Source organism: Carlito syrichta, unplaced genomic scaffold (assembly GCF_000164805.1).
Source record: "Carlito syrichta isolate Samal-C Ts95f unplaced genomic scaffold, Tarsius_syrichta-2.0.1 Scaffold309200, whole genome shotgun sequence".
In the NCBI taxonomy this organism is placed as follows: domain Eukaryota; kingdom Metazoa; phylum Chordata; class Mammalia; order Primates; family Tarsiidae; genus Carlito; species Carlito syrichta.
The window spans coordinates 408,182-431,358 of NW_007253296.1; the positions used below are offsets into that span (position 1 = coordinate 408,182).

The 23,177-nt window shown below is 38.5% G+C and overlaps 1 protein-coding gene across 2 annotated transcripts in view; it reads left to right on the forward strand.

Moving 5' to 3' along the window:
• The window catches only part of AATF (apoptosis antagonizing transcription factor), a 97,134-nt gene that overhangs the window by 63,795 nt on the left and 10,162 nt on the right, over positions 1-23,177 (forward strand). For both annotated transcript variants that reach the window (XR_002482467.1, XM_008066949.1), the window contains exon 11: positions 7,775-7,846. Coding sequence is in view for 1 of the 2 variants with exons in the window: in XM_008066949.1 (XP_008065140.1) it covers positions 7,775-7,846 (72 nt within the window). In the remaining variant the exon portion in view is untranslated. The remainder of the gene's footprint in view (positions 1-7,774; positions 7,847-23,177) is intronic.

Consider the following 23,177-nt stretch of genomic DNA (forward strand, 5'->3'; position numbering starts at 1 on the left):
GACAAATGTGAGTCCATCTCATTTTTAAAGATCTTCAGAGAAATAGATTTCACAATTACTTTAGTTAATTTGTTGTAGTATTTAATAATTAACAAAACTCATCAGGAAATACTTATCTTTCTTATTTACAGAAATTCAAAATTTTTGGCTTTTTAAAAATCATCTTTTTATTTGGAGCCACTTTTCTTAAATCTCAAGTTAAATTGTTATAATTTGTTTAATTGTTTTTCTGTGTTGAGATTTTCGAATCTTTATACTTCAGGTTCACTTTTAGTATAGTAATTAAGAGCATGGACTTAAGAGCCAGACTGCCTGAATTCGAATCTCATCTTTGACATTAATTAGTAGTTACTTTGGTCAAAACCCTTAAACTCTCTTTGCTAGTTTGGCTTCTTTATCTATAAAATGAAGGTGATAACAGTACCAGCCTTGAAGGGATGCTGTGAGTATTCAATGAGTAGTAGTATATGTACCACTTTCTTAGTATAGTTCCCTGTACATAGTAAGCATGATATAAGTATTTGTTACCATTATTACTGTAATTATTATTGCTATTAGTATTCCAAGGCTGGGCAAGTCTCCCCTTCCCTAGTGTTCATTTACTTTCTTACACACAAGCCTCTTCTGTACCTGTCTCGCCCATACCGCTCTCCAAGGACTTGAAGAATTTTACTGATAGTACTTTATAAATGACTATGCTGGGCCGAGCATTGTGGCTTACACTTGTAACCCCAGTGCTTTGGGAGGCTGAAGCAGGAGGATTGCTTGAGCCCAGGAATTGGAAGCTGCAGTGAACTGTGGTCACACTACTGCATTCTAACCTGGTGACAGAGTGAGAAACCCTGTCTCTAAAAATAAGTAAGTAAAGTAATTAATTGATTAAAATAAAATAAATAAGTGACCAGCCTGAAGATTACCTTATTCTTTAATTTTGGCATTAGATTTTTCTCTAGTACTCTGCTTATAAAATTATTAGGTCATAAATGTTCTATGGAGGGAGGAGCTCGGGATTTCAAGAAACTTGGGTTCAAATTCTAGCTCTGTCTGGCTGTTTGATTTTGACTGTTCTTTATTCTCTGGGCTTCACATTTCTTATTTGCTAAGTAGAGATAATAATCCCTGCTTTATAGATTTTGTGTGGAAATTAAATGAAATGTGTAAATATCTGATACATAGTATAAATTCAAAAATGTTAGTTTCTTTAGTTACTCTCATGTTTATTGACATTGCTCTTGCAAATATATGTTCTTCAGGATAATTGAGAGAAAAAATACCTTTTCTACATTATTGTATTTTTATGACTTTTAGAAGTGTTGGGGCACATAGCTATATTATGTACCCTTTGAGGTCAAGATTGTACTACCTTATTTTTTAAGACAATTCCAGACATATTATCTACTATAATGCCTTGTGGACATTAGCCAGAAAATGTGGATGATTATGATAGTAAAGTTAAAATGACTATAACTGTAAATATATAACCTTAAAAATATTGAGAACTCTACATGAGTGTTGGAGGAGTAAGCATTCTTCTAGTGTGGCAAATAGCTTAGAAATGCTTGATGCGTCAGAGAAGTCACGTAGGGTGGGATCAGTTTATCTGTGATCACATTTCTGCATATGAGGTACTTTTGGTTACTGCAGAAGTCAAGAAACCACAACGAAAGGGCTTTCCATACTTGAAAGGCCTATAGAATTTTTACATAATCTTTTACCACTTTGGTTTGTTTCATAAAAGTGTTTTGGAGTCCAGTTGATATACCGTCAAAAGGTCATGCATAATTCCAGTGAGAGAATTAGAATGGGAATGAGAAATAGAAAATTACCACTAGGCAAAGCCCACAGTAATAATTTTTGTAGACAAGATTCACCAATTCATGCTAAAATTAATCAGCAAAGGTTTTAGGAGAAATGGTATAAATACACCATTTCCCATTTCTCATGGTTTCAAAACATCTCTCCTAAGATATGTATTAATTAATTACAAAGGGTAACACACTAATGGAGAAACCCAGCAGATGCCACCTTAATCAAGTGTTAAAGATTAGCAATACCAGTAGTAAGATGTAACTACACCCCTCTGTCTTTAGTAGAAGGGCACAACGGCATCTCTTTGGTATCTTGCCAAAAATGCCTAACCTCAATCTCATCATACAGCGGCACATGTATCCAGATTGTGAAGCACACTACAAAATACCTGGTCAGTACTTGCCAAGTGTCAAGGTAATGAAAAAACAGGGAAGATTGAGGAGCTGTCACAGATTGCAGGAGACTAAGGAGACATCACAACTAAGTATATTATAGGGTCTTAGAAGTCTAAAATTATTGCAAAATAAAAAGATTTTAAAAGTCATAAATAAGGTCATACATACGCGGGAATTGTTTTTGGTGGTGTCATCTGTACTCATCTGACTCTCCTTGTGACAATACATGTGAGGGATGTGATCAGAATCAGAGAATCATTTACTCATAGCAGTAAATGCTAGCAACTAATATTCATAGAACTTACAGGTCAGGCATTGTTAAGCAGTTCACATGCAGAGGCAGAGTGAGCACAGGCTCTGGAGCCAAACTGTCTAGGTTTTAGTCTCTTCATTTGCTTTTTTGAGATTGGGTCTCACTCTGTTGCCTAGGCTAGAGTACAGTGGGAAGATCATAGCTCACTTCAACCCTGGACTCCTGAGCTCAAGGGATCCTTCTGCTTCGGCCTTCTGAGTAGCTGGGATTACACCACCATGCCTGGCTAATGTTTTAAAGTTTGTTTTTAGGGATGAGGATCTCACTATATTGCCCAGGCTAGTCTTGAATTCCTGACCTCAAGCAATCCTGCCTAGGCCTCCCAAAGTGCTGGGATTACAGGTGTGAGCCACTGTGCCAACCAAAACGTCAAGGTTTGAAATCTGACTCTTTCATTTATTGACCTTGAGACTTTGGGCAATTTCCCTTACATCTTAGTACTTCAATTTCCTCATCTGTGAGAAGACTATAATAATAGAAGTCACATCTCATAGTTGTTATGTAGATTAAATGAGCTAATTCATGTAAAGTAATCTACCCAGCATTACAGAGCCAGTAAGTAGCAAACTAGGATTTGAACTGATTGGTCTGTCTGCAGAGCCTATTCTTCTAACCTCTGGTTGTTGAGTTGTTTCACTGGTAGGACCAACTGACTTATACAGCCACCAAAATGACACCTTGACTATATTAGCATCCTGCCCTAAACGATTAAACCAAGTGGCCTAGGCTAGACGAGAAGAGTATAAATAACTTTCTTAAATAGACTGCAGAGTGTGCCAGCTGTCGTCACTGATAGTAAGTCCCACCATTGAGTAATTTTTGCTCTTTGTTTGGATAGGGCTGTAAAGATAAGACTTCCAGAAATGTTATAGCAAAGATTAACTTGTGGAAGATTACCTTGCGGAAACAGTTTAAATAACAACAGGTCATTTGTTTAAATGATGGCCTAGTCAGACTGGGCATAGCAGCTTGCTAATTGGGTGCTAGAAAATAACTTATTTAAAAAAATAAAATATTTTGGTTTTTGGAAATACAGCGATAATGATTGATTATCAGTATTTTATATGGCATTATATATAAGTGGATTTAATTGTGGTTTAATTAGAAATCATAATGTAAATGGATTAAACTTTCAGACCTTTAATGGTGTGATGTCTTACTATGTTGGTTTGTTGTTCCAGCACAGTTTTTTTTTTTTTTGGTGGCATGGTCTCACTCTGTCACCCAGGCTGGAGTGCAGTGGCATGATCATGACTCACCACAGACTCCAGCTTCTGGGCTCAGGTACTCTTTCTGCCTCAGTCTTCTGAGTAGCTGGGACCACAGGTATGCACCACCACATTTGGCTTTTTTTTTTTTTTTTATAGAGATGAAGTCTTGCTATTTTACTTAAGCTGGTTTTGAACTCAAGCAATCCACTTGTCTTGGCCTCCCAGAGAGCTGGGATTACAGGCGTGAGCCACTGTGCCTGACCCATAACAAAATTACCTGACCCACAACAAAATTATTATCTTTTCTTAGTATGATTGGTGAAAGGTGTTCTCATATGAAAACAAATGATCCCATTTTCGGTGGCACAGAGATTAGATGACTACATTGCATTTAGTACACATTGCTAAATCATCTTTAATCTGTTTACTTCACAAAGCCTGTCTTTCATTATGTAGCTAATAGTTATTGAAAACATTGTATTAAAATGTAAAGATATTCTACAAGGCAGCGCCATCTAATAAAAACGTGTAATATATATGTAATTTTAAAGCCACTTAAAAAAAGTAAAAAGAAACAGGTGAGCTTCACTTTAATAATATATTTTATTTAACCCAAGATATCAAAAATGTTATTTCAACAATTTATCACTTAGAATTATTGACATATTTTCAGTTTTTGTCCCAAGTCTTGAAAATCTGGTATGTACCTTAATGATGGTACATCTCAATTCCCACCGCCATGTTTCAGATGCTCAGTAGCCACATGTGGCTAGCAGCTGCTATATTGGACAACACTATAGGGTATGGTGCATAGTCTTTGCCTGGAAAGTGAGTTAAACCTGTCTCTGCACAGCCAAGAATAGTATTCATATTTTCAGGTGGACACTGAAATTTGGTGAAGCCTGCAGTCACCAAAATTTATATTTAATTAACAGTATTTATGCCTTATATTTCAATTAACGTGTTATGTAAATATTGGGAGAGGGCACTTAGACTCAGCCTTTCAATATTATTTATTTATTTATTTAGTTGGTGTCTCACCCTGTCATCCAGGCTGGAGTGCAGTGGCACACTCACGGCCACCCCAGCGTTGGCCTGTTGGGCTCTGGTGATCCTTTCGCCTCAGCCTTCCAAGTAGTCGGGACTATAGGTGTGCGTTACCATGCCTGGCTAATTTTTGATTTATTGTAGAGATGAGGTCTCGCCAAGTTGCCTGGGCTGGTGTCGAACCCGCAGGTTTAGGCAATCTACTCGACTCAGTCTCCCAAAGTGCTGGGATTAAGGCTGAGCCACCGAGCCCGGCCCAGTCTTTCAATTTTAAATATGCATACCTTTCAGTTCAGCAGTTTCACATCTTAAAATGTATTCCACAGAAAAATGTGAATATACATGCAATAATTTATTTGCAAGAATCTTCACTTTGGCATTGTTTAATATACTTTTAAAGGAGGGAACATGTAAATGCTCACCAAGGAAGAATAAATAAATTAGAATACATTGACACAATGGAATACTCTGAAACTATGAACTATGAAAAATGGTAAAATATGATATGTGGTTTAGTGGAAAAAAGCACAATACAGAATATTAAGTATAGTGCAACTCCATTTTTATGTTAAAAATATAGTAAACTTCTGTTTGTGCATGGAAAATGCTACAGCCAAACTTATTTGTTTTGATTAACAATAATTATTACTTGGGGATAGGATTAAGGAGACCTTTCAGTTCTCTAAGCATTTCTGCATTTGAATTCTTCTTATAAGCATTATGTAAGCAGTGGTGCTTACATAGTCCTGGCTTTTGGGAGTCTGAGGCAGGTGGATCGTCTGAGTCCAGGAATTTGAATCCAGCCTAAGCAACATAGGAAGACTCTCTTAAAAAAAATTATGTGTTAACTTTTTGGTGGTTACCAGAGGATAGGGTGGGGAAGGAAGAGAAGTTGGCTAATTGGTACAAAAAAACAGTTAGAAGAAATATAAGTGATAGTGTTCAGTAGCACAGCAGGGTAATTATGGTCATCAGTAATTTATTGTATATTTCAAAATAGCTAAAAGAGAAAATTTAGAATGTCCTTAACACAAAGAAATGATAACAATTTGATATGATGAGTATTCCAATGACCTTGATTTCATCATTACCCATTGTGTGCATGTATCAAAATATTACATGTACTCCATAATATGTACACAGAAACTTAAAAAATTATTATATTAATTTTTATAATAAAAAGGTAACAAGCAGACATTTTATTTAAGAAATACAAGTATGATGCATAGAAGTTTTTGTTTTATTTTATAAAAAGCAAAGAATTTGGAGCAATGTAAATGTTCAAAATATGCAAACATATTATGGGACTACTGCTCCTGGTATTATATGCAGTCATTTAGAAATTATTTATGGGGCAGTGCTTATAATGCTAAGTAATTGCTGTTTGACTGGGGAATCTCAACATACTTCATACAGAAATAATCTTTTTTCCAGTTGGTAGAAAATATAGGTGGAATTTCTGTAGTGCCTCGACTGGAGACCTAGAACTCAGACTTGCTGTGAACTCTGTTGTGCTCCTTCATTTAAAGATGGGGTAATGAAAGACCCAGTGGAGCTAGTGAGTGGAAATGATGTGGCATTGTAGAAGCCTTTTCTGACTTAGGTACCCAGTGAGTGATGGTACTGGTGAGGCATTGCATTCTCATGTTATACTACTACATGTGTCACTGCCAGTAGCTAGCTTTGATGACACTAAAAAATAATTAAGATGTACAAAGAGGAGGAAAATGGGGTAATCAAGTCCTCACTGTCTTTAGTTTGGAATAATGTTCAAGGGTTGTATGATGGGGGAACCAAAAAAAAAGCAATTTATTTTATTAAAAATTGTTTGTTTATTCTTTACATGTTTAAACTTAAGTCACCTTCAGAGTACTCTCTGATGTAGTATACCTATTGAGACGCTTTTTCCATTGCTCAAAACAGTTTCTGAACTTGTCAATTTTGATGCCTTGTAGTGCTAATGCCATTTTTTGTTTTATCTTTTCCACATCGGCAAAACAATTCCCTGTAAGGATTTTTCATCTGGGGAAAGTAAAAGTCGCTCGGGGTGAGACTGAGTGAATAGGGAGGGTGGGGCACAGGGGTCATGCCAATTTTGGCCATAAACTGATCATAAACTACTGGAACACTCAGTAAGTTGAGGGCAGGCGCACTTGTAAATCACCCATCATGAAATGGGCAAACTCATTGAAAGCATCTCCAAAAAAAATTCACTGAAGCTGAATATAGCCTCTCCCAACAATGCTAGCTGGTACATTGATGCCAGTGGGTTCCTAGAACACTTTCCTAGCGGAGGAAGCCTGTACTATAAGGGCCTGCCTTCCAAAGATAATCCTGGGTTTTCTGGGGGTCCCTGTTGTAGGTTGCTCAAAGGCTTAAGTGTGTATTCATTTTAGGGGCTGCGATATGAATGGATCTGTGTTTATCTGTCATTTTTCAGACTTTTCTCCTGTAGCATTATGGAAAGGGGGGATAATGTACACCTGGCCCTTTGTATCCACGGGTTCCACGTCCATGGATTCACCCCAACTGAGGATCGAAAATTTTTGGGAAGAGGAAAAGAAAGGATGAATGTGTCTAGACCGAACATGTACACACTTTTTTCTTCTCATTATTCTCAAAACAATATACTATGACAACTATTTTTATAGCATTTACATTGTATTTAGTATTATACATAGTCTAGAGATAAATTAAAGTATATGGAAGTATGTGCATAGGTTGTAGACAAATCCTATGCCATTTTCTATAAAAAACCTGAGCATCCATGAATTTTAGTATTGATGGGGAGTCCTAGAACCAACCCCCCACGAGTACCAAGAGATGACTGACTATAACTGTGAGTGGTAAGTGCCTATCTATGAGTTTTCCCCTCTTCCACGCTGCAGCAAAATGTTCCTGTGACTTGTTCAGGAGTTTGTGAATGCATAGAATGTGCTTTCCTCCTTTAGGTTAATAGTTACTAATGTTACTGCCTGTTTACTTCCTGTTTTACTTAGGTTTCATGTCCTTAGCAAGCTACTGAGTTTCATGGCACCTATTGACCATACTACAATGAATGATGATGCCAGGTGAGTAATAGATTAATTATATGTCTCAAATGGCCTTACGACAGCCTGATATTGACCTGTTCTACAGCCTGTCGCCCTCTCCATTTCTTCTTATCAGTTAACCATTAATCATTGGCATCATAGTGGGGTCACATCTCTTCACTCCCATAATTACTATAAAACAAAATCAAAAATTTTTGTAAATACTAGTGCTGCCTTTGGTGGTTTGTTTTTCCTGTTCTGTTTTGTTTTGTTTTTAACTTTAACCCACTTGCCTAAGATATCTGAACTTGTCTGAAGGACAGAGGGTCAGGGTGGCACATGTGCTTGTTGTGTTTGGGAATTTTGTACTTATGTTTTCCTTTTTAAAGTGACTCTAGATTGACTCTTGATATTGCTCTACAGATGCATGTATGTTGTGTTTGTTGAGGCTGTTGCGGATTATGAGTGTTTTCACAAACGAAGTATATGCTCATTTTATAAAGCTGAAACAAGATAGAAATATATTAAGAAAAAAATGTATACTCATTACAATTCAGAGATAACCTTTTTTTTAAAGAATAATTTCTTCTAGTGAGACCTCATCTCTACAGAAAATTAAAAAATTAACCAGGCGTGGTGTTGTGTGTCTGTAGTCTCAGCTACTTGGGAGGCTGAGGTAGAAGGATTACCTGAGCTCAGGAATTTGAGGCTGCATTCAGTTGTGGTCATGCCACTGTATTCCAGCCTGGGAGACAGAGTGAGACCCCCAACTCAAAATAATAATAATAATAATTTATTCTTTGTTTATTTACCTTTTTTTACTCAGGGTCTCACTCTATCACCTAGTCTAGAGTGCAGTGGCATGATCATGGCTCATCGCAGCCTTGACCTCCTGGGCTCACATAATCCTCCTGCCTCAGCCTCTTGAGTAGCTGGGACTACAGCCATGCACCATCACACCTAACTAATTTTTTGACCTTTTTTTTTTTTTTTTTTTGGTAGCAGTGAGGTCTTGCTGTGTTGCGCAGGCTGGACTTGAACCCCTGGGCTCAAGTGGTCCTCCTGCATTAGCTTCCCAAAGTGCTGGGATTACAGACGTGAGTCCCTGAACCTGGACTCTTCTATATTTATTAACTGGCATTCTATTATAATGAAGAGCTTCCCATTCTCCCTCAGTTATTTAGCATTTATTTATTTATGCTGATATGGACTCATGCTTTCCTATTTTATTGAATGGGTTATTTTTATTTTGATGTTAAAATTGTTCCAGATTAGTGGGAGCTCCTTCAAACTGACTGTGTCCTCTTGAGTTGTCCCAGTCACCAGTCACTCTTTCCTTACTTCCTGACTTTATGGCACAAGATGTTTGAGGCTCATCTTATATCTTCTCTGTCCTAGCCCTGGAATCAATCTTTTTTGAAGGAGCCCTGGCTCTTTTAAGTGGATTATGGTATTTAGAAGCTAAGATCTAGGTTCTGGGGTGCTCGCTATTACTATACCTCTCAGCATAGAGAGCTAGGAAGTGTATCTGTGAACATACACACATACACAGAAGCAGCCACTGTTGACATCTCGGAATACTTCTTTTCAGCTTCTATGAGTTCCCTTTTAGTGTGTTCTTGTTTTTTTTAAAAAAAAAATATATATATATAGTTGAAATTATATTCTGTAAACATTTTGTGTACTATGAACATTTTCCTGTCGTTAAAATAATTCAAAAATGTTAAATGACGATATAATGTTTGTATAATATTTATTTAGCCATTCACTGATCATTGCACATTTAAATTACTATTGTCATTGGTATAAATAATGCTGTGGTAGGCATTTTTAAACATAAATAGTTACCAAGTGAAATTATTAGTAGGCACAGGTGGTTTTTGCCAGTTTTATCCCTCAAACTACATATAACCTTTTTATATGAGAGTATTTAGTTTGCTGCCAAGCACCATCAGATCCCCCCTCCTGCTCTGCCTGAAAAGTGGCAGATTTGCAAGTTTGGACAAATACTATTATTAGTTTTTACTTACTTTTTGAGTGCTTTGAGTACAAAACTGCTCATGCATGGCTCTGAGTACATTTATGTTTGTCTCTGTGACCTCATCTACTCTCCTGTATTTTACAAGTGAATACCTATGTGTTGCTGGGTTTTTGTTATTGTTGTTTATTTCTGGATCTAGTCTGTTTAAAAATTGCAGAGTAGTGTGTACACGTTAGATTCGCTGTCAGGATAACATGGAAACATTACATCAATATGAAAGGAAAACTAGATGTTGAGAATTAAACCAAACCCTTCAATGTTACATTATTATCCCAGGCATAAAATGAAACCATATTTAAATATTAGTGGCATCTTTTGAATACAGTTCTACGAAATCATTTAGAAATCAACTTTCTGCTATTGTTTGTTGAGATTTTTGTTGAATCACCTAATACCTCAGAACACTTAGGTTTTTCCAGGATTGTATAAAATTACTTGAAAATGACTATTAAGATTAATTTGGGCTTGGTCTGGAAGAAACAGTAAACCTTACCACAGAGGCATAAGTAAATGGAAGTTTGTTTTTTGACAGGATAATTCTAGGGATGGTAGGCAATTGTTGGCAATGACTTTTCCTTCTCGTGGTATTAGGGCCAACATCTTGTGGTCTTTCCTCTGTGGTCCCAAGATGGCTGCTGCAGCTTAAGCCATTAAACATGCATTCAGGATAGTAGTGTGCCAGACATGTCTTTTTTTTTTTCAATTTGTTTTGTTTTTTCTAGAAAAGTAAATGCTTCCCCAGAATTCCCCTCAGCAAACTTGTATTTCACTGTTGAGAACCATGTCACATTGCCACATCAGGTAGAACAGGCAAGGAGAAGGGGTTGTGAATGTGTGTATTGGGTTGTCCTTGTGGCATTTATGGGGGGAAAAAAGGGGGAGGGCTATCCCTTGTGGACTGATTGCTAATTATCAGTATTGTTCTCCAGCTGGTTTAGCCACTTAACAATGAATTTAATAATTGTCTTGTAAGCCGGACTCGGTGGCTCAGCCTGTAAGCCCCCGCGCCTTGAGAGGCTGAGGTGAGCGGATTGCTAGAGCCTGCGGGTTCGAGACCCGCCTAGGCAACTTGGTGAGACCTCATCTCTACAATAAATCAAAAAATTAGCCGGGTGTGGTAGCGCGCACCTGTAGTTCCAGCTACTTGGAAGGCTGAGGCAGAAGGATCGCCGGAGCCCAGCAAGTCGAGGCTGCGGTGGCTGGGAGCAGCCACTGCACTCCTGTCTGGGCAACAGAGTGAGACTCCAACTCAAAAAAAAAATAATAATAATTGTCTTGTAGCTGGAGAAGTGAGCATTTTTTTTTTTTAACCAAAGTGTACTCCATTCCCATTTTGTTTCCTGATGATAGAGAAAACATACATCTGTATTACTGCTCATGCAGTGATACATTTGAATAGACCAGATTAACTGTGTATATAATAACTGAGTATTAGCTGTCTCTCCTTCTGGTATCAAAACTTGCAGAGTCAGTTGGTATTGTTACTTTATTTTAAGGAAGGAGGCTGTAGTAGCTTGTCCTCCTTTGTTTTCTTTAGTGGAAAAATGAAAGTAGAAATAACCTAGTACAGTGGAAATCTAGTACCATTCTTTTCTGTGTCCAGTTGGTACACCACGAGTGGAAAGCTTTCATAATTGTTAGAATATCAATATTACTACATACTATCTTTGCTCAAGTGAATAGTTTTGGTTTTCCTAAGTTATAGATATATCATTCTTGGTGTGTGTGTGTGTGTGTGTGTGTGTGTGTGTGTAAATAGCAAAGATTTCTTTTAATGATTTTGTTGTCATGTTGCAAGCATGACAACAGGGCCAGAACTGGAACAAAAAATTTTGGTACATGACATATCTCTCTACTATATAAAGAGTTTTTACAAATCTCTAAGAATATCCCAATAAGAATAATGGACAAAGTATGTCAATAGATTTGAAAATCATAAAGGAAAAATCTCAAATAGTAAAAAAACAAAGATGAAAACCTCATTAATCAAAGAAATGCATTAGCAAATGGTGCTGGGAAAAATTGGTTGATTACATGCAGAAGAATGAAACTGGACCCCTTACCTATCACCATATACAAAAATCAACTCAAAATGGATTAAAGACCTAAACATAAAACCTCAAATAATAAGAATCCTAGAAGAAAACATAGGAAACACTTTTATGCACATCAGAGTAGGCAACAAATTCTTGACCAAGTCCCCAAAAGCGAATGCTATAAAGCTAAGATAGACAAGTGGGACCTCATCAAACAGAAGTTTTTGCACAGCAAAAGAAACCATTAGGAGAGTAAAGAGATAACCCTCAGAATGGGAGAAAATATTTGCAAATTATGCATCTGACAAAGACCTAACATCTATGATCTACAAGGAACTCGAACTAAATAAAAGGAAAAAAAAAAACCCTACTGAAAAAAGGGCAAAAGACATGAACAGACACTTCTCAAGAGAAGACATACAAGGAGCCAGCAGACACACATGAAAAAATGCTCAGCCTCACTATTCACCAGAGAAATGCAAATCAAAATTACAGTGAGATACCGCCTAACTCTGGTAAGGAGGACCATCATTAATAAGTCAAAAAAGGGGCAACCCCTTCGGGTCCCCTCCCACCGAGGGAGCTTCTCTGTCCTCTCAATAAATTCTGCTTTCTCACTTAAAAAGAAAGAAAAAAAAAAGTCAAAAATATAAAACAAAAAAGAACTAATAATTGACCCTCCATATGTTCTGGCAATACTCCTCCTGGGAATATACCTGGAGGAACACAAATTGTTCTACAAAAAAGACAGCTACACACGTTTGTTGCTGTACTATTCATGATAGCAAAAACATGGAGCCAACTCTACTGCTCCTCAAAAGTGCCCTGGATAAAGAAAATGTGGTACATATACACAGTGGAGTATTATGCAACCATAAAGAACAAAATCATGGACTTTGCAACAAATTGGATGGAGTTGGAGACTATCATACTAAATGATCTATCACAGAAACAACGAATACTGCGTGTTCTCACTCATAAGTGGGCTCTGAACAATAATCACATGAACACAAGGGGGAGATCAGCAGTTGCTGGGCACTGCTAGGGGAGGGAGAGAGGAAGGGAGGAGGGTAGGGGATATGTGAATACACAAAGGGTACCAGGTTCACTCCCAGGGGAATGAGGACCAGATGGAAGCCCAAACTTCACCTACATGCAGCCTACTTACGTAGTTAATCCTCATGCATACCCCACATCTCTATAGTAAAATAAAAAAAAAAAGAAATGCAAATTAAAATAATGAGATGAAACCTTTTCTTATTCAGTTGGAAAGCATTAAAAGGATTGGTAACCCCCTGTGTTGATGGTATAAGGAGACAAGCACTTTCACATACTGTTGGGAATGTAACGGCAAAATCTTTTTGGAGAGCTGTTTGGTATTGTTTTCAAATTCTAGATGTATATGTATCTGTTGACCCAAAAGCATCTACTTGTAGGATGTGAACTAAGAAAATACCTAGTTGCTAAATATACCAGAGGTGCCAAAAACATGTGTACACATTTCAGGAGATCTTTGCCATAATCAGAAGTGTCTGGATGCCGATGGTAACCTTGTAATTGCAGAAGTCAAACGTGACTTGTATTCATCTTTCGTTATGGGAATATATTGAGCATTACAATTTTAACACAGTTTTTTCTTCCTTAAAATGTATACTTTTTTTGGCACCCTCTGTATTTGTATCACAAATCATTTTTGTTTGTAGAAAAATAAAAAACAATACTGATGACTCAAGTAGAAGCATTCAATGAGATTATTCTTATTTTTTTCTTATAGAGACAGGGTTTGCTTTTTTGCCCCAGTTAGAGTACAGTGGTTCGATCATAGCTCATTGCAGCCTCAATCTCCTTGGCTCAGACAATCCTCTTGCCCCAGTCTGCCCAGTAGCTGGGACTACAGGCAGGTGCCATTATGTCTGGCCGATTTTTTTTTTTTTTAATTTTTCATAGAGACAGAGGCCTCACTATGTTACCTAGTCTGGTCTTCAACTCATGCCTCATGCAGTCCTTCTGTGTCCTTCTCCTAAAGTGCTAGATTACAGACATGAGCCATTTCACCCAGCTCAGTGAAATTACAAGGAGTTTATTGTATTAATGACAGGGTCTTGCCCTGACACCCAGGCTGGAGTGTAGTAGCACAATCATGGCTCACCACAGCCTTGACCTCCAGAGCTTAGGTGATCTTTCCACCTCAGCCTCCCAAGTAACTGGGACTACAAGCGTGCCCCACCATGCCTGGCTAATTTAAAAAAATTTTTTTGTAGAGACGAGGTCTCCCTATGTTGCCCAGTCTGGTCTTGAATTCCTGGCCTCAGGCTATCCCCTTGCCTTGGCTCCCAAAGTGCTGGGATTATAGGCATGAGTCACTGTGCCCAGCTATAAGGAGCTGTTAAAAGTATGAAGTAGAGCTGTATGTTTTAACATAATGTTAAGTAGAGACAGTAGGCTACACAGTCTGTCTCTATTATCATTTCATTGTCTAGTAAAAAAAGGTGGTGCCTTTTAAAACACTATGCTGTCATAGAACGATCTCCAGATTATTTTGTTACTTAGAAAAAGAAGCAGTGTAATATGGTCTATTTATATTTTTAAAATAAAAATTAAGCTGAAGCTGGGCTTGGTGACTCAGCCTGTAATCCCGCGCCTTTGGGAGGCTGAGGTGAGAGGATTGTTTGAGCCCGTGGGTTCAAGACCCGCCTGGGCAGCGAGACCTCATCTCTACAATAATTTAAAAAATCAGCCGGGTGTGGTAGCGTATGCCTGTAATTCCAGCTACTCAGAAGGCTAAGGCGGAAGCATCGCCGGAGCCCAGCAGGTCGAGGCTGCAGTGGCCAGGAGCGGCCACTTCACTCCAGTCTGGGCGACAGAGTGAGACTCCAACCCAAAAAAAAAAAAAGAAATTAAGCTGAAATGTATATATACCTTTGTATATATTTATTACAGTGCTTAGGAAAATGTCTGAGAAGTCTGCACATCATATTAAGGGGATGGAATGAGGAAGGAGTGGAGGGAGACTTTCAATGTTTTATTTGTTTGAGTTTGTTCTTGCCACGAGGATACATTTATACTAGTTGTCATTAAAAAAAATAAGCTGTGGAGCAAAGTGTATCAAACTTTATTACTGGGTGGAGTAAATAAGAAGATATATTTTGCTTTCTATTATATGTATTTCTGTAGTATTTGGTTTTTTTTTTTTTTTACAGTAATTTGTATTAGTCAACAGAAAAATGTTTTCATTTTGAAATTTACATATATAAAATATGGAGAGATGGGGAAAGTCCTGATTATTTCGCTATTGAAATATAAAAGTGAAAGAGCTTCTCTTGTGGTTTCTTTTTTTTTTTTTTAGTCAGAGTTTTACTCTGTCGTCCAGGCTGGAGTGCAGCGGCAGGCTCACAGCCACCTCAGTCTTCCAAGTAGCTGGAGCTATAGGTGTGTGCTACCACGCCCAGCTATTTTTTTTTTTTTTTTTTTATTGTGGAGACGTGGTCTCTCCCAGTTGCCCAGACTGGTCTCGAACCACAGGCAATCCATTCACCTCAGCCTCCCAAAGTGCTGGGATTACAGGCTAAGCCACCAAGCCTGGCCTCTCTTGTGGTTTCTGTCCTCATCGGCTTTTAATTCCTGGCTAGCTTCTTTTCCAGCACCTCCCTCCAACCTCCCAAAACTACTTTTTATATTGTGGTAAAACACATGTAACATTTCCTGTCCTTTTGATTTCTTGTCCCAGAGGCAGCTCCACTGTGGTTCTTAGCTTACCCAGGTCTGGAGAGGAAGCCCTCCTCTTTTTCTTAGTTGTTTCTTCCACACATTTGTCTGAAGGGTATTAATGCCCAGATGTTGGGTGGGAGTGAGGGGGGCGGCATCCAGGTGCTGATCCTTGAATCCCCCATATCAGTTGTCCAGTTTAAGCTCAGTAAATTTACCCTTGGTTGAACTGAGTTGAAACTGGAACACAGCTCTCATTAAGGGGAGGGAAGAGAGAGAGATCTTTGACATGGGGTATTAAAATATCCTGGTGGAGAAAGAAGTGCTATCTTTAAAAGAGTAGAGGCATCTTCATTTTGTTTCTCCTGTGGTGTGGTCTGTGTCGTGTCATCTATTTAGTTAGTTTCTGCTGAAAAATTAACCTTAGTTACCCTAAGCTTGTCAAGGACCTTTTAGAAACAGAGCTTACATTACATAGTAAGAACCACCCCCCCACCCCTGCTATTAGAACAGGAGTGTGATGTGATCATTACACAGTCTATGCATGTATTAGAATATCATAGGTACCCCATAAATATGTGAACATTTTCTGTATCAATAAAAACGAAAAAACAAGACAAGATGCTTTCCAAAAAATAAAGAAAAAGTTTAAATGCAGGTGATCTTTTACTGTGTTCTAACAGAGTGAGGAATTTGAGGGCTATGGAAATAATCAGCTGCTTTTTTGCCCATGTTTTTGACACTCTGAGGCAGACTTTTAAAGAAATTAATTGTCATTTGATATAAGTCAGATAATAAAATACTAGTGTGACAAGTAGGAGAGGCAAATACTGACGGAGCTCTCTGAGACAGAGGTGTGTTTCTGAAAAATGGCCACTGAGGCAGGTGCGGTGGCTCAAGCCTGTAATCTCGGCACTTTGGGGGGCTGACAGGAAGATCACCTGAGCCCAGGATTTCTAAACCAACCTAGGCAGCATAGCAAGATGTCATCTCCACAAAAAATAAAAAAAAAGCTGGGCATGGTGGCATGCACCACTAGGAGTCTGAAGCAGGAGGATCACCTGAGCCCTGCAAGTTGAGGCTGCGGTTAGCCTTGGTTGTGCCACTGCACTACATCCAACCTGGGTATCAGAGTGAGACCCCGACTCAAACAAAACAAACAAAAACTGTCTGCTGGCTCAAAATTGGGAAGGGGAATCCATGTGAACTGCTTGCTCTGTTGGCATGAGTTTTGGTTGTCAGGATGGAAAAGGTCCTAGTGACAACAATCAGCTTGGTGTAAGCCAAAGAATATAGGTGTTTGTCTTGCGTTAACTGCTGCTTCAAGGAGATTATTAGATAACCTTGATTCTGGTCCTGTCTGTTAAAAGTGAAGGTTATTGTATTTTTCTGCGTAGCTTTTTAAAAATCTTATTCCCAAACAGGTAGCAATATTAACATTTTATAGATACTCCATTTCTTTGAAGTTATTATTCTTACACAGAATAATAACTTAAGGAAATTCTGATTAGGAACAGCCAGAATTTTAATTTTAGCCCCTGTTCTTTCCCCAAAATAAATTTTAAAAAACCCCACTTTCCCATTCCTTTTATAAAGCTGTTGGCATTAAAAAACAGGGAGAGGATCCTTTAATGATAAGTACTGTAGTAAGTACCAAATACATTATTGTTTTACATCTGGAGTTTTAGAAAAGAAATGTACAAATGTAATCCAGCCTTATAAAGTGCTTTGTCAACATCACTGCCACGTTGTTCTTGAGGTGCCTCAGTATAATAGAATTTGTACAGGCAATTTATCTTCGGCTTGCCATTTTTGTGTATGGGTGTGCACCCTAAATATGGGCATGTTCACCCTCTCTGCTTATGATATTCTTTCCCTCAGTTGGTGACCCAGAGGTTACTTAAACTGTGTTTTCCTCCTCCTTGCCTACTTTACACCTTTACTTAATAGGAATATGCACTGGATCATGATGAAGTACTCTGGTGTAGCTTGCTCAGCATGTGAGAACACATCAGCTAATAACCCCAGAAATATCCTCCTTAGAGCATTTTCTGTTGGTTAAAAACTTGCAAGCAAGAATGGTTAAGATACAGATGTTTTCTCTGAGATTTCTTATCTCCTAAAAAGACACAGGTTATTCTGACAGGTGAAACAAGTCCGGGCAAATATGCAGCATTGATCTAATCAACAGGAACAAGAGCAATATTTTAACTGGTGCTACCTTTTACCAGCATCATTAAAGGCTGCCATTACTCTTTTATTAGAGGTTCCCTCTCTCCCTTATCAGATTACAGAATGAACATAACTCATGGCAGTGATTTGATCTCTTGTTAAAAGAGGATTACAGCTTTGCATTAACTCGGATTGACACAGTTTATAATTCGCTTGTTGATACTCAGGCGGGTGGCATCACATGTTTGACCCCCCAGCAGTCCTGAGGGGAAAGGACCTGCATAGATCATTATTAAAGATGGCGTCCAGCACAGAGAGAGGAGGCATGGGGCTTTCCTCCTTCAGTAATGTCAGAAAGGACAAAGGAAACACTCTCAAGTTCAAACTGACACCTGGACCAGAGTTTTAGAACTGGGTTGAAAAGAAAGCACTGCTATTGTTTCTTCTATTTTTCCTGATTTGCTACTGTTCAGTCGCTTATTTTAGAGAATTTGCATTGTCAAATTGAAACCTTGGTTCTAAGCAGGAGGTAGAGTGATAAAAGCTCATCTTCTAGAAAGAGATTTGTAGATGCCAAACAGATAAATCCTTCCTCAAAATTAGGCTTTTTTTTTTTTTTTTTACTGTAGTTCTCATTTCTGTAGCTATAGTCTCATCATTTCTTCAAAGGATTGTAAGTCCTGTTTTTTTTTCCCCAAAGGGATATTTCATGTTCTTTAAAGTATGTGTAAATGTTTCTCTTATTTTTAAATTCTTTTATTTTATTATTGATTTTCTGAATATATCTTACAGATATTGTATTAATCACAACTAAGTAACTTGCAAGTTACTTGCAAGTGGGTAGGCAGTAGCTAAGTTTTCACTTTAATTTAGATGAGTCATTCATACATATTATTACTGTTTCCCTTAATGGATCACTGAGCTGACCTGAGACTGCGAGGATATGTAGACCCTTTCTGTTTCTAAGTGCATTCATTCTTTGTTCTGATTTATCCACCCTAAGTCTACTACCCTGTGTCTGATTGGCAATGAAATGGCATAGAATAATAACGTCATATTCTACTTATTGAGCATTTACTATATGCCAACACTGCACTAAAACCCTTCATGTACATTTCATTCAGTCCTTATAAGGAACCAGTGAAGTGGTTGATGTTAAACAGCAAGTTAGTAGTGGAACTGGTATATGCATCTAGGATGTGGCTTAGAAAGATGTGGTCATAATGTACCACAGTGAAGCCTCCCCACAATGCACACACACATATAGTCACTCTCAAAAACTTGTTTGGATGAAAAACTTAGATTAAAATGCCTTTTCATTTATAAGAGAGATATTTCCTATATAGGAAGGTTTCACTTACCAGCCATTCACATTTTAGTGTGAATCACAGGAATTCCTAAACCTGTGAATGGCTCTTATGTTGTGTCATTCATCTGGTTACGAATATCCTAGGCCTCCTAAGTAGCTTTGAATCTTGAGTTAATATATTGGGTCAGTTTGTTCTTACAGTTCTACCTCTGCCATACTCAGCACCTGTCACCTACTTTTCTTAGAGACAATATTTTTTCCCCTGATAATAAAAACAATACATGGTTATGGAAGAAAATTTGAAAAATACAGAAAGGACAAAGAAAATTATGTCTGTCATCCTGCTATTGAGAATTTAACATTATTAATAATTTTTTGTGTATATATTTTATACAGCTATATATATACATGTTTGAATCCTTTTTCTAGTTAGCTCGATATTATAAACATTTTAATGCCATTAAGTATTGATTATGTTGGGCATTTTGTTGTTTATGGTTGCTTTTCTTTCTCTTTAATGCTACAATGAATGTATTTGTACAGAACTCCATGCGCTAGGTTTTGCTTGTGTCATTAGAATAGGTTTCTGGACTAAATGTGTAAACTTTCTAATGATTCTTGATGGGTTGTGCTAATTTATATGTCCCTTTTCTTCCCAGCTGAGACTTATGTCATTGTACCTTTGCTTCTAGAGTTCTCTCTCTCTCTCTCTCTCTCTCTCTCTCTCTCTCTCTCTTTAGTCAGCATCTCTAGTGCCCAGGCTAGAGTGCAGTGGCACAGTCATGGATCACCACAGCTTTGATTTCCTGGTAGCTGGGACTATAGGTGCACACCACCATGTCCAACTATTTTAAAAAAAAATTTTTTGTAGAGACATGTTCTTGCTACATTACCCAGGCTGGTCTTGAACTCCTGGGCTCAAGCAATCCTCTTGCTTCAGCCTCTCAAATTGCTGGGATTTCAGTTGTGAGCTATTGCACGCAGCCTGTTTTTCTTCTTTACTTCCCACATAGACTTGTTATACTAACAGCCTGCTAACAACTACTCCCTGTTCTGACGAGCTCTGGGTATTACTGCCAGATTCACCTTCCCAAAATTCTGCTTAGAGCATGCTGCTCCTCTCCAGCCTGCTATTCGAGGCCTTCTGTGATTTGTTGCCTTGCTCCCTTTCTTTCCTTGTCCCCTGTTTCACCCTTTGTGCTCTCCGGACTGAACCCCATAATCCCTAGAACACACTCCCTGTTCTTCCCACTGTGTCTCTTTGTGCTCACTTGACCTGGACCAGCCCCCCACTCTGTCACTTCCTGTTGAAATGCTCATAGTCATTCCAGGCAGACTTAGAGTTCTCCCTCCCCCACTGACAAGTGACTTTTTCTTCATTGAACCCCTTTTTTATTTGTTTCTATCTAACAGTATTTATTTACAGTTAACAAAAGTAGTTATTGGTTTTTTTCTTTGTTAAGAATGTTAATTTATAAGTCAAAGAAGTATGCATATATTTACTTTGATTTTGTATTTGGTATTATCAAGATTTTATGCTCATATAGTTGGAATAATATATTTTCATTTCAGTTATAGTTTGCCCTATCATGTAGCATTTTGTAGTTTAGCAAAACAATTTACTTAGGTTCTTTTCTCAGATAATATTGGCTTTGTGTAAGCTAGAGAGCTGAATTGGGATCCTTGGGATTCTTGAGCCCGTCAGACCCACACTCATGTGGAGTGCCGCCCCAAGGATTGCTTTAAATGTGATCTCTGCAGATATTGTTTAAATACACAAAATTTGTGTGTTCATATGTCTGTCTATTGTGCCATTCTCCCTTTGTCTGCAACACAGGCATGTCCATTTCTGTGCAAACTTTTAAAAAGTTGGTTTTAGGCTTCCTGTCTGAAATGCCTTTAAAGGTCTTCAAGCTTATAAGTCTTTTTGCAGTTTTTGGGCAAGATTATTTTTGTAAATAGTCCTATGAGATGGATGAAGAGGAGTATCTTGCCTCCTTTCTGAACTCTCTCCAAGTCATCCAACTCCTTTAATGTATTTTTCTGCACTCCCATGTCACTTTGTACATGTTTATATGATACATAGTATTCACTGTAGGATTGCTCCTGAATCATGGGTGGGATGTGTCTCTATTCTAAAACATCACGCTGCTTGAGGGTCAGCTCATGGCTATGTTGGAAAAGCCCCAGAAAAGGAAACTTCCCCTCTGGGGCTTTGTCCCTGACCCTTAGAGGATATTTGAAGTCATGCTTACTTAGGATGAATCTTGGGAAAGATCTTTTAGGAATGCTCTTGTATTTCCATCACTCCAAGAGTATACATCCTAAACTTTTGTGTACCTTACAGGCCTCCTCCTATGCCCATCTTGACTGTAGTATTTAAATCAGGTTTGGTTTCTGGTGGCCTTCCCACAAATTACAGGTTGAGATTCCCTTATCTAAACGCTTGGGAGAAATCTTTCATATTTTTTTGGATTTTGGAATATTTGCATTCAGCAATCTGAAAATTCAAGATTTTGGAGCATTTCGGATTTGGGGTTTTTTGGGGGGGATTAGGAATATTCAGCATGTTAATATGGAAACTTGGAGAGTACCAACAAGGCTCCATGATGACCAGTTACAGTTAAGTTTCAGTTTTTTGGGTTGCTTTCAAGATTTGTTTTATTTAGGAAGAAAACAGTTCTGGAATGAATTCTGTAAGTGTGTAAGAGCCTGGTTACCTTTTGTTATTTTTAGGATTGGTATTAAGTATCAAACCAAAAAAGGATATTCAGATAAAGAGCATTGCCTCATGTACTCTTGAGTTCTAGTCCCCTGGAAGCACCTCATCATGGGAAGCTATTACTAACCACCCTCGGAAATGAGATCTTGAATGAGCCATAACCACACCTTGTGTTTTGCTCATTGTATCCCTTTGGGGAGTAGAACACTTTATAAACATTAACTCTTTTACCCTCTGGGCACCTCCACTTAAAAGGTAAATAAGATTGAAGGCTCTTTCTTCTTCAATATAGATGAGGAAACATCAGCCCAGAGAGGGAAATTACTTGATCAGAAGCAGGTAAGCATTAGTGGGCTCCAGGGTGTTTGTGTCTCAGTAGTGGACCTGCAGCCACGGTGCTGTGACACCAGGAGACACAGTCCTGTTCATTCCCCTTTCAGCTTCTCAGAGGGTAGTGGGGGTTGGGCCTTTGTCTCTTGTGTGGAATGTAAAATGCTGCAAAGACGAGCAATTGTTCTTCAGTGCTTTGTGCTCCTTCATAAGAAAGAAGAAATCAATACACATTTTCTCATACTCACACTTGGCAGCACTCCGCCTCCTCATCCACGCTTGATCCTGCAGGGGAAGCACAACTGTGCAGTGAAACAAGCTCAGCAGCTTTCAGGGAGAGATGTGCAGACGACTCATTCTGCACTTAGACATCCAGCTTTTTAAAGTCAGTCATCTAACTGACTGAGGTCATCAGACTGCTGACTTCAGGGGCTAGTTGGTAGAGTGGGAGCTGCAGACTTCTGGAGGCAGAGGGCTCCAGCTCAGTCCTGCTGGGGAAAGCTTGCCTGGCAGGTGTCTGGACAGCTCTTACTTTTTCCAGATGTCTTTCTGATTTACAGAGGGAAGGAAGTTCTTTGGAGGATACTATTAAAAACCCAACAAGATGAACAGATTGAGGAGTAATTTGCCTTTGATCCATTAAGAGCCCTGTCTCAGGTTGGATTTTATTTTTTCACCAGAAAATGTGACACTTATACCTGTAACTTTGTCTAATGGCTACTGCCATTAAACAGTTAAGTGTGGGACGTGAATAAGAATTTGCTGCCGTCATTAAGAGAACTAGTAGTTGAGGTGCCAGACTAACTGTGCAGGGCAGGGGTGGGAGCAGGCCTTTGGCTGTGGGGTCCTTTGTACAGAGGAGACCCTCAGAGCTAAGAGTATATGTGGGATCACTAGGGGAGGATGTCGAGAGAGGAGAGGAGCTGAGAGCAGAACCTAGGAGAAGGAAGGCAGAAGAGAGTCAGGAGAACACTAGCTCAGGAAGCTTAGGAGGAGGGTTTCGGACAAGCTGCGGGCTCTCGTGGGAAGTGCCTGCTCCTGAGGCTGCAGCAGGT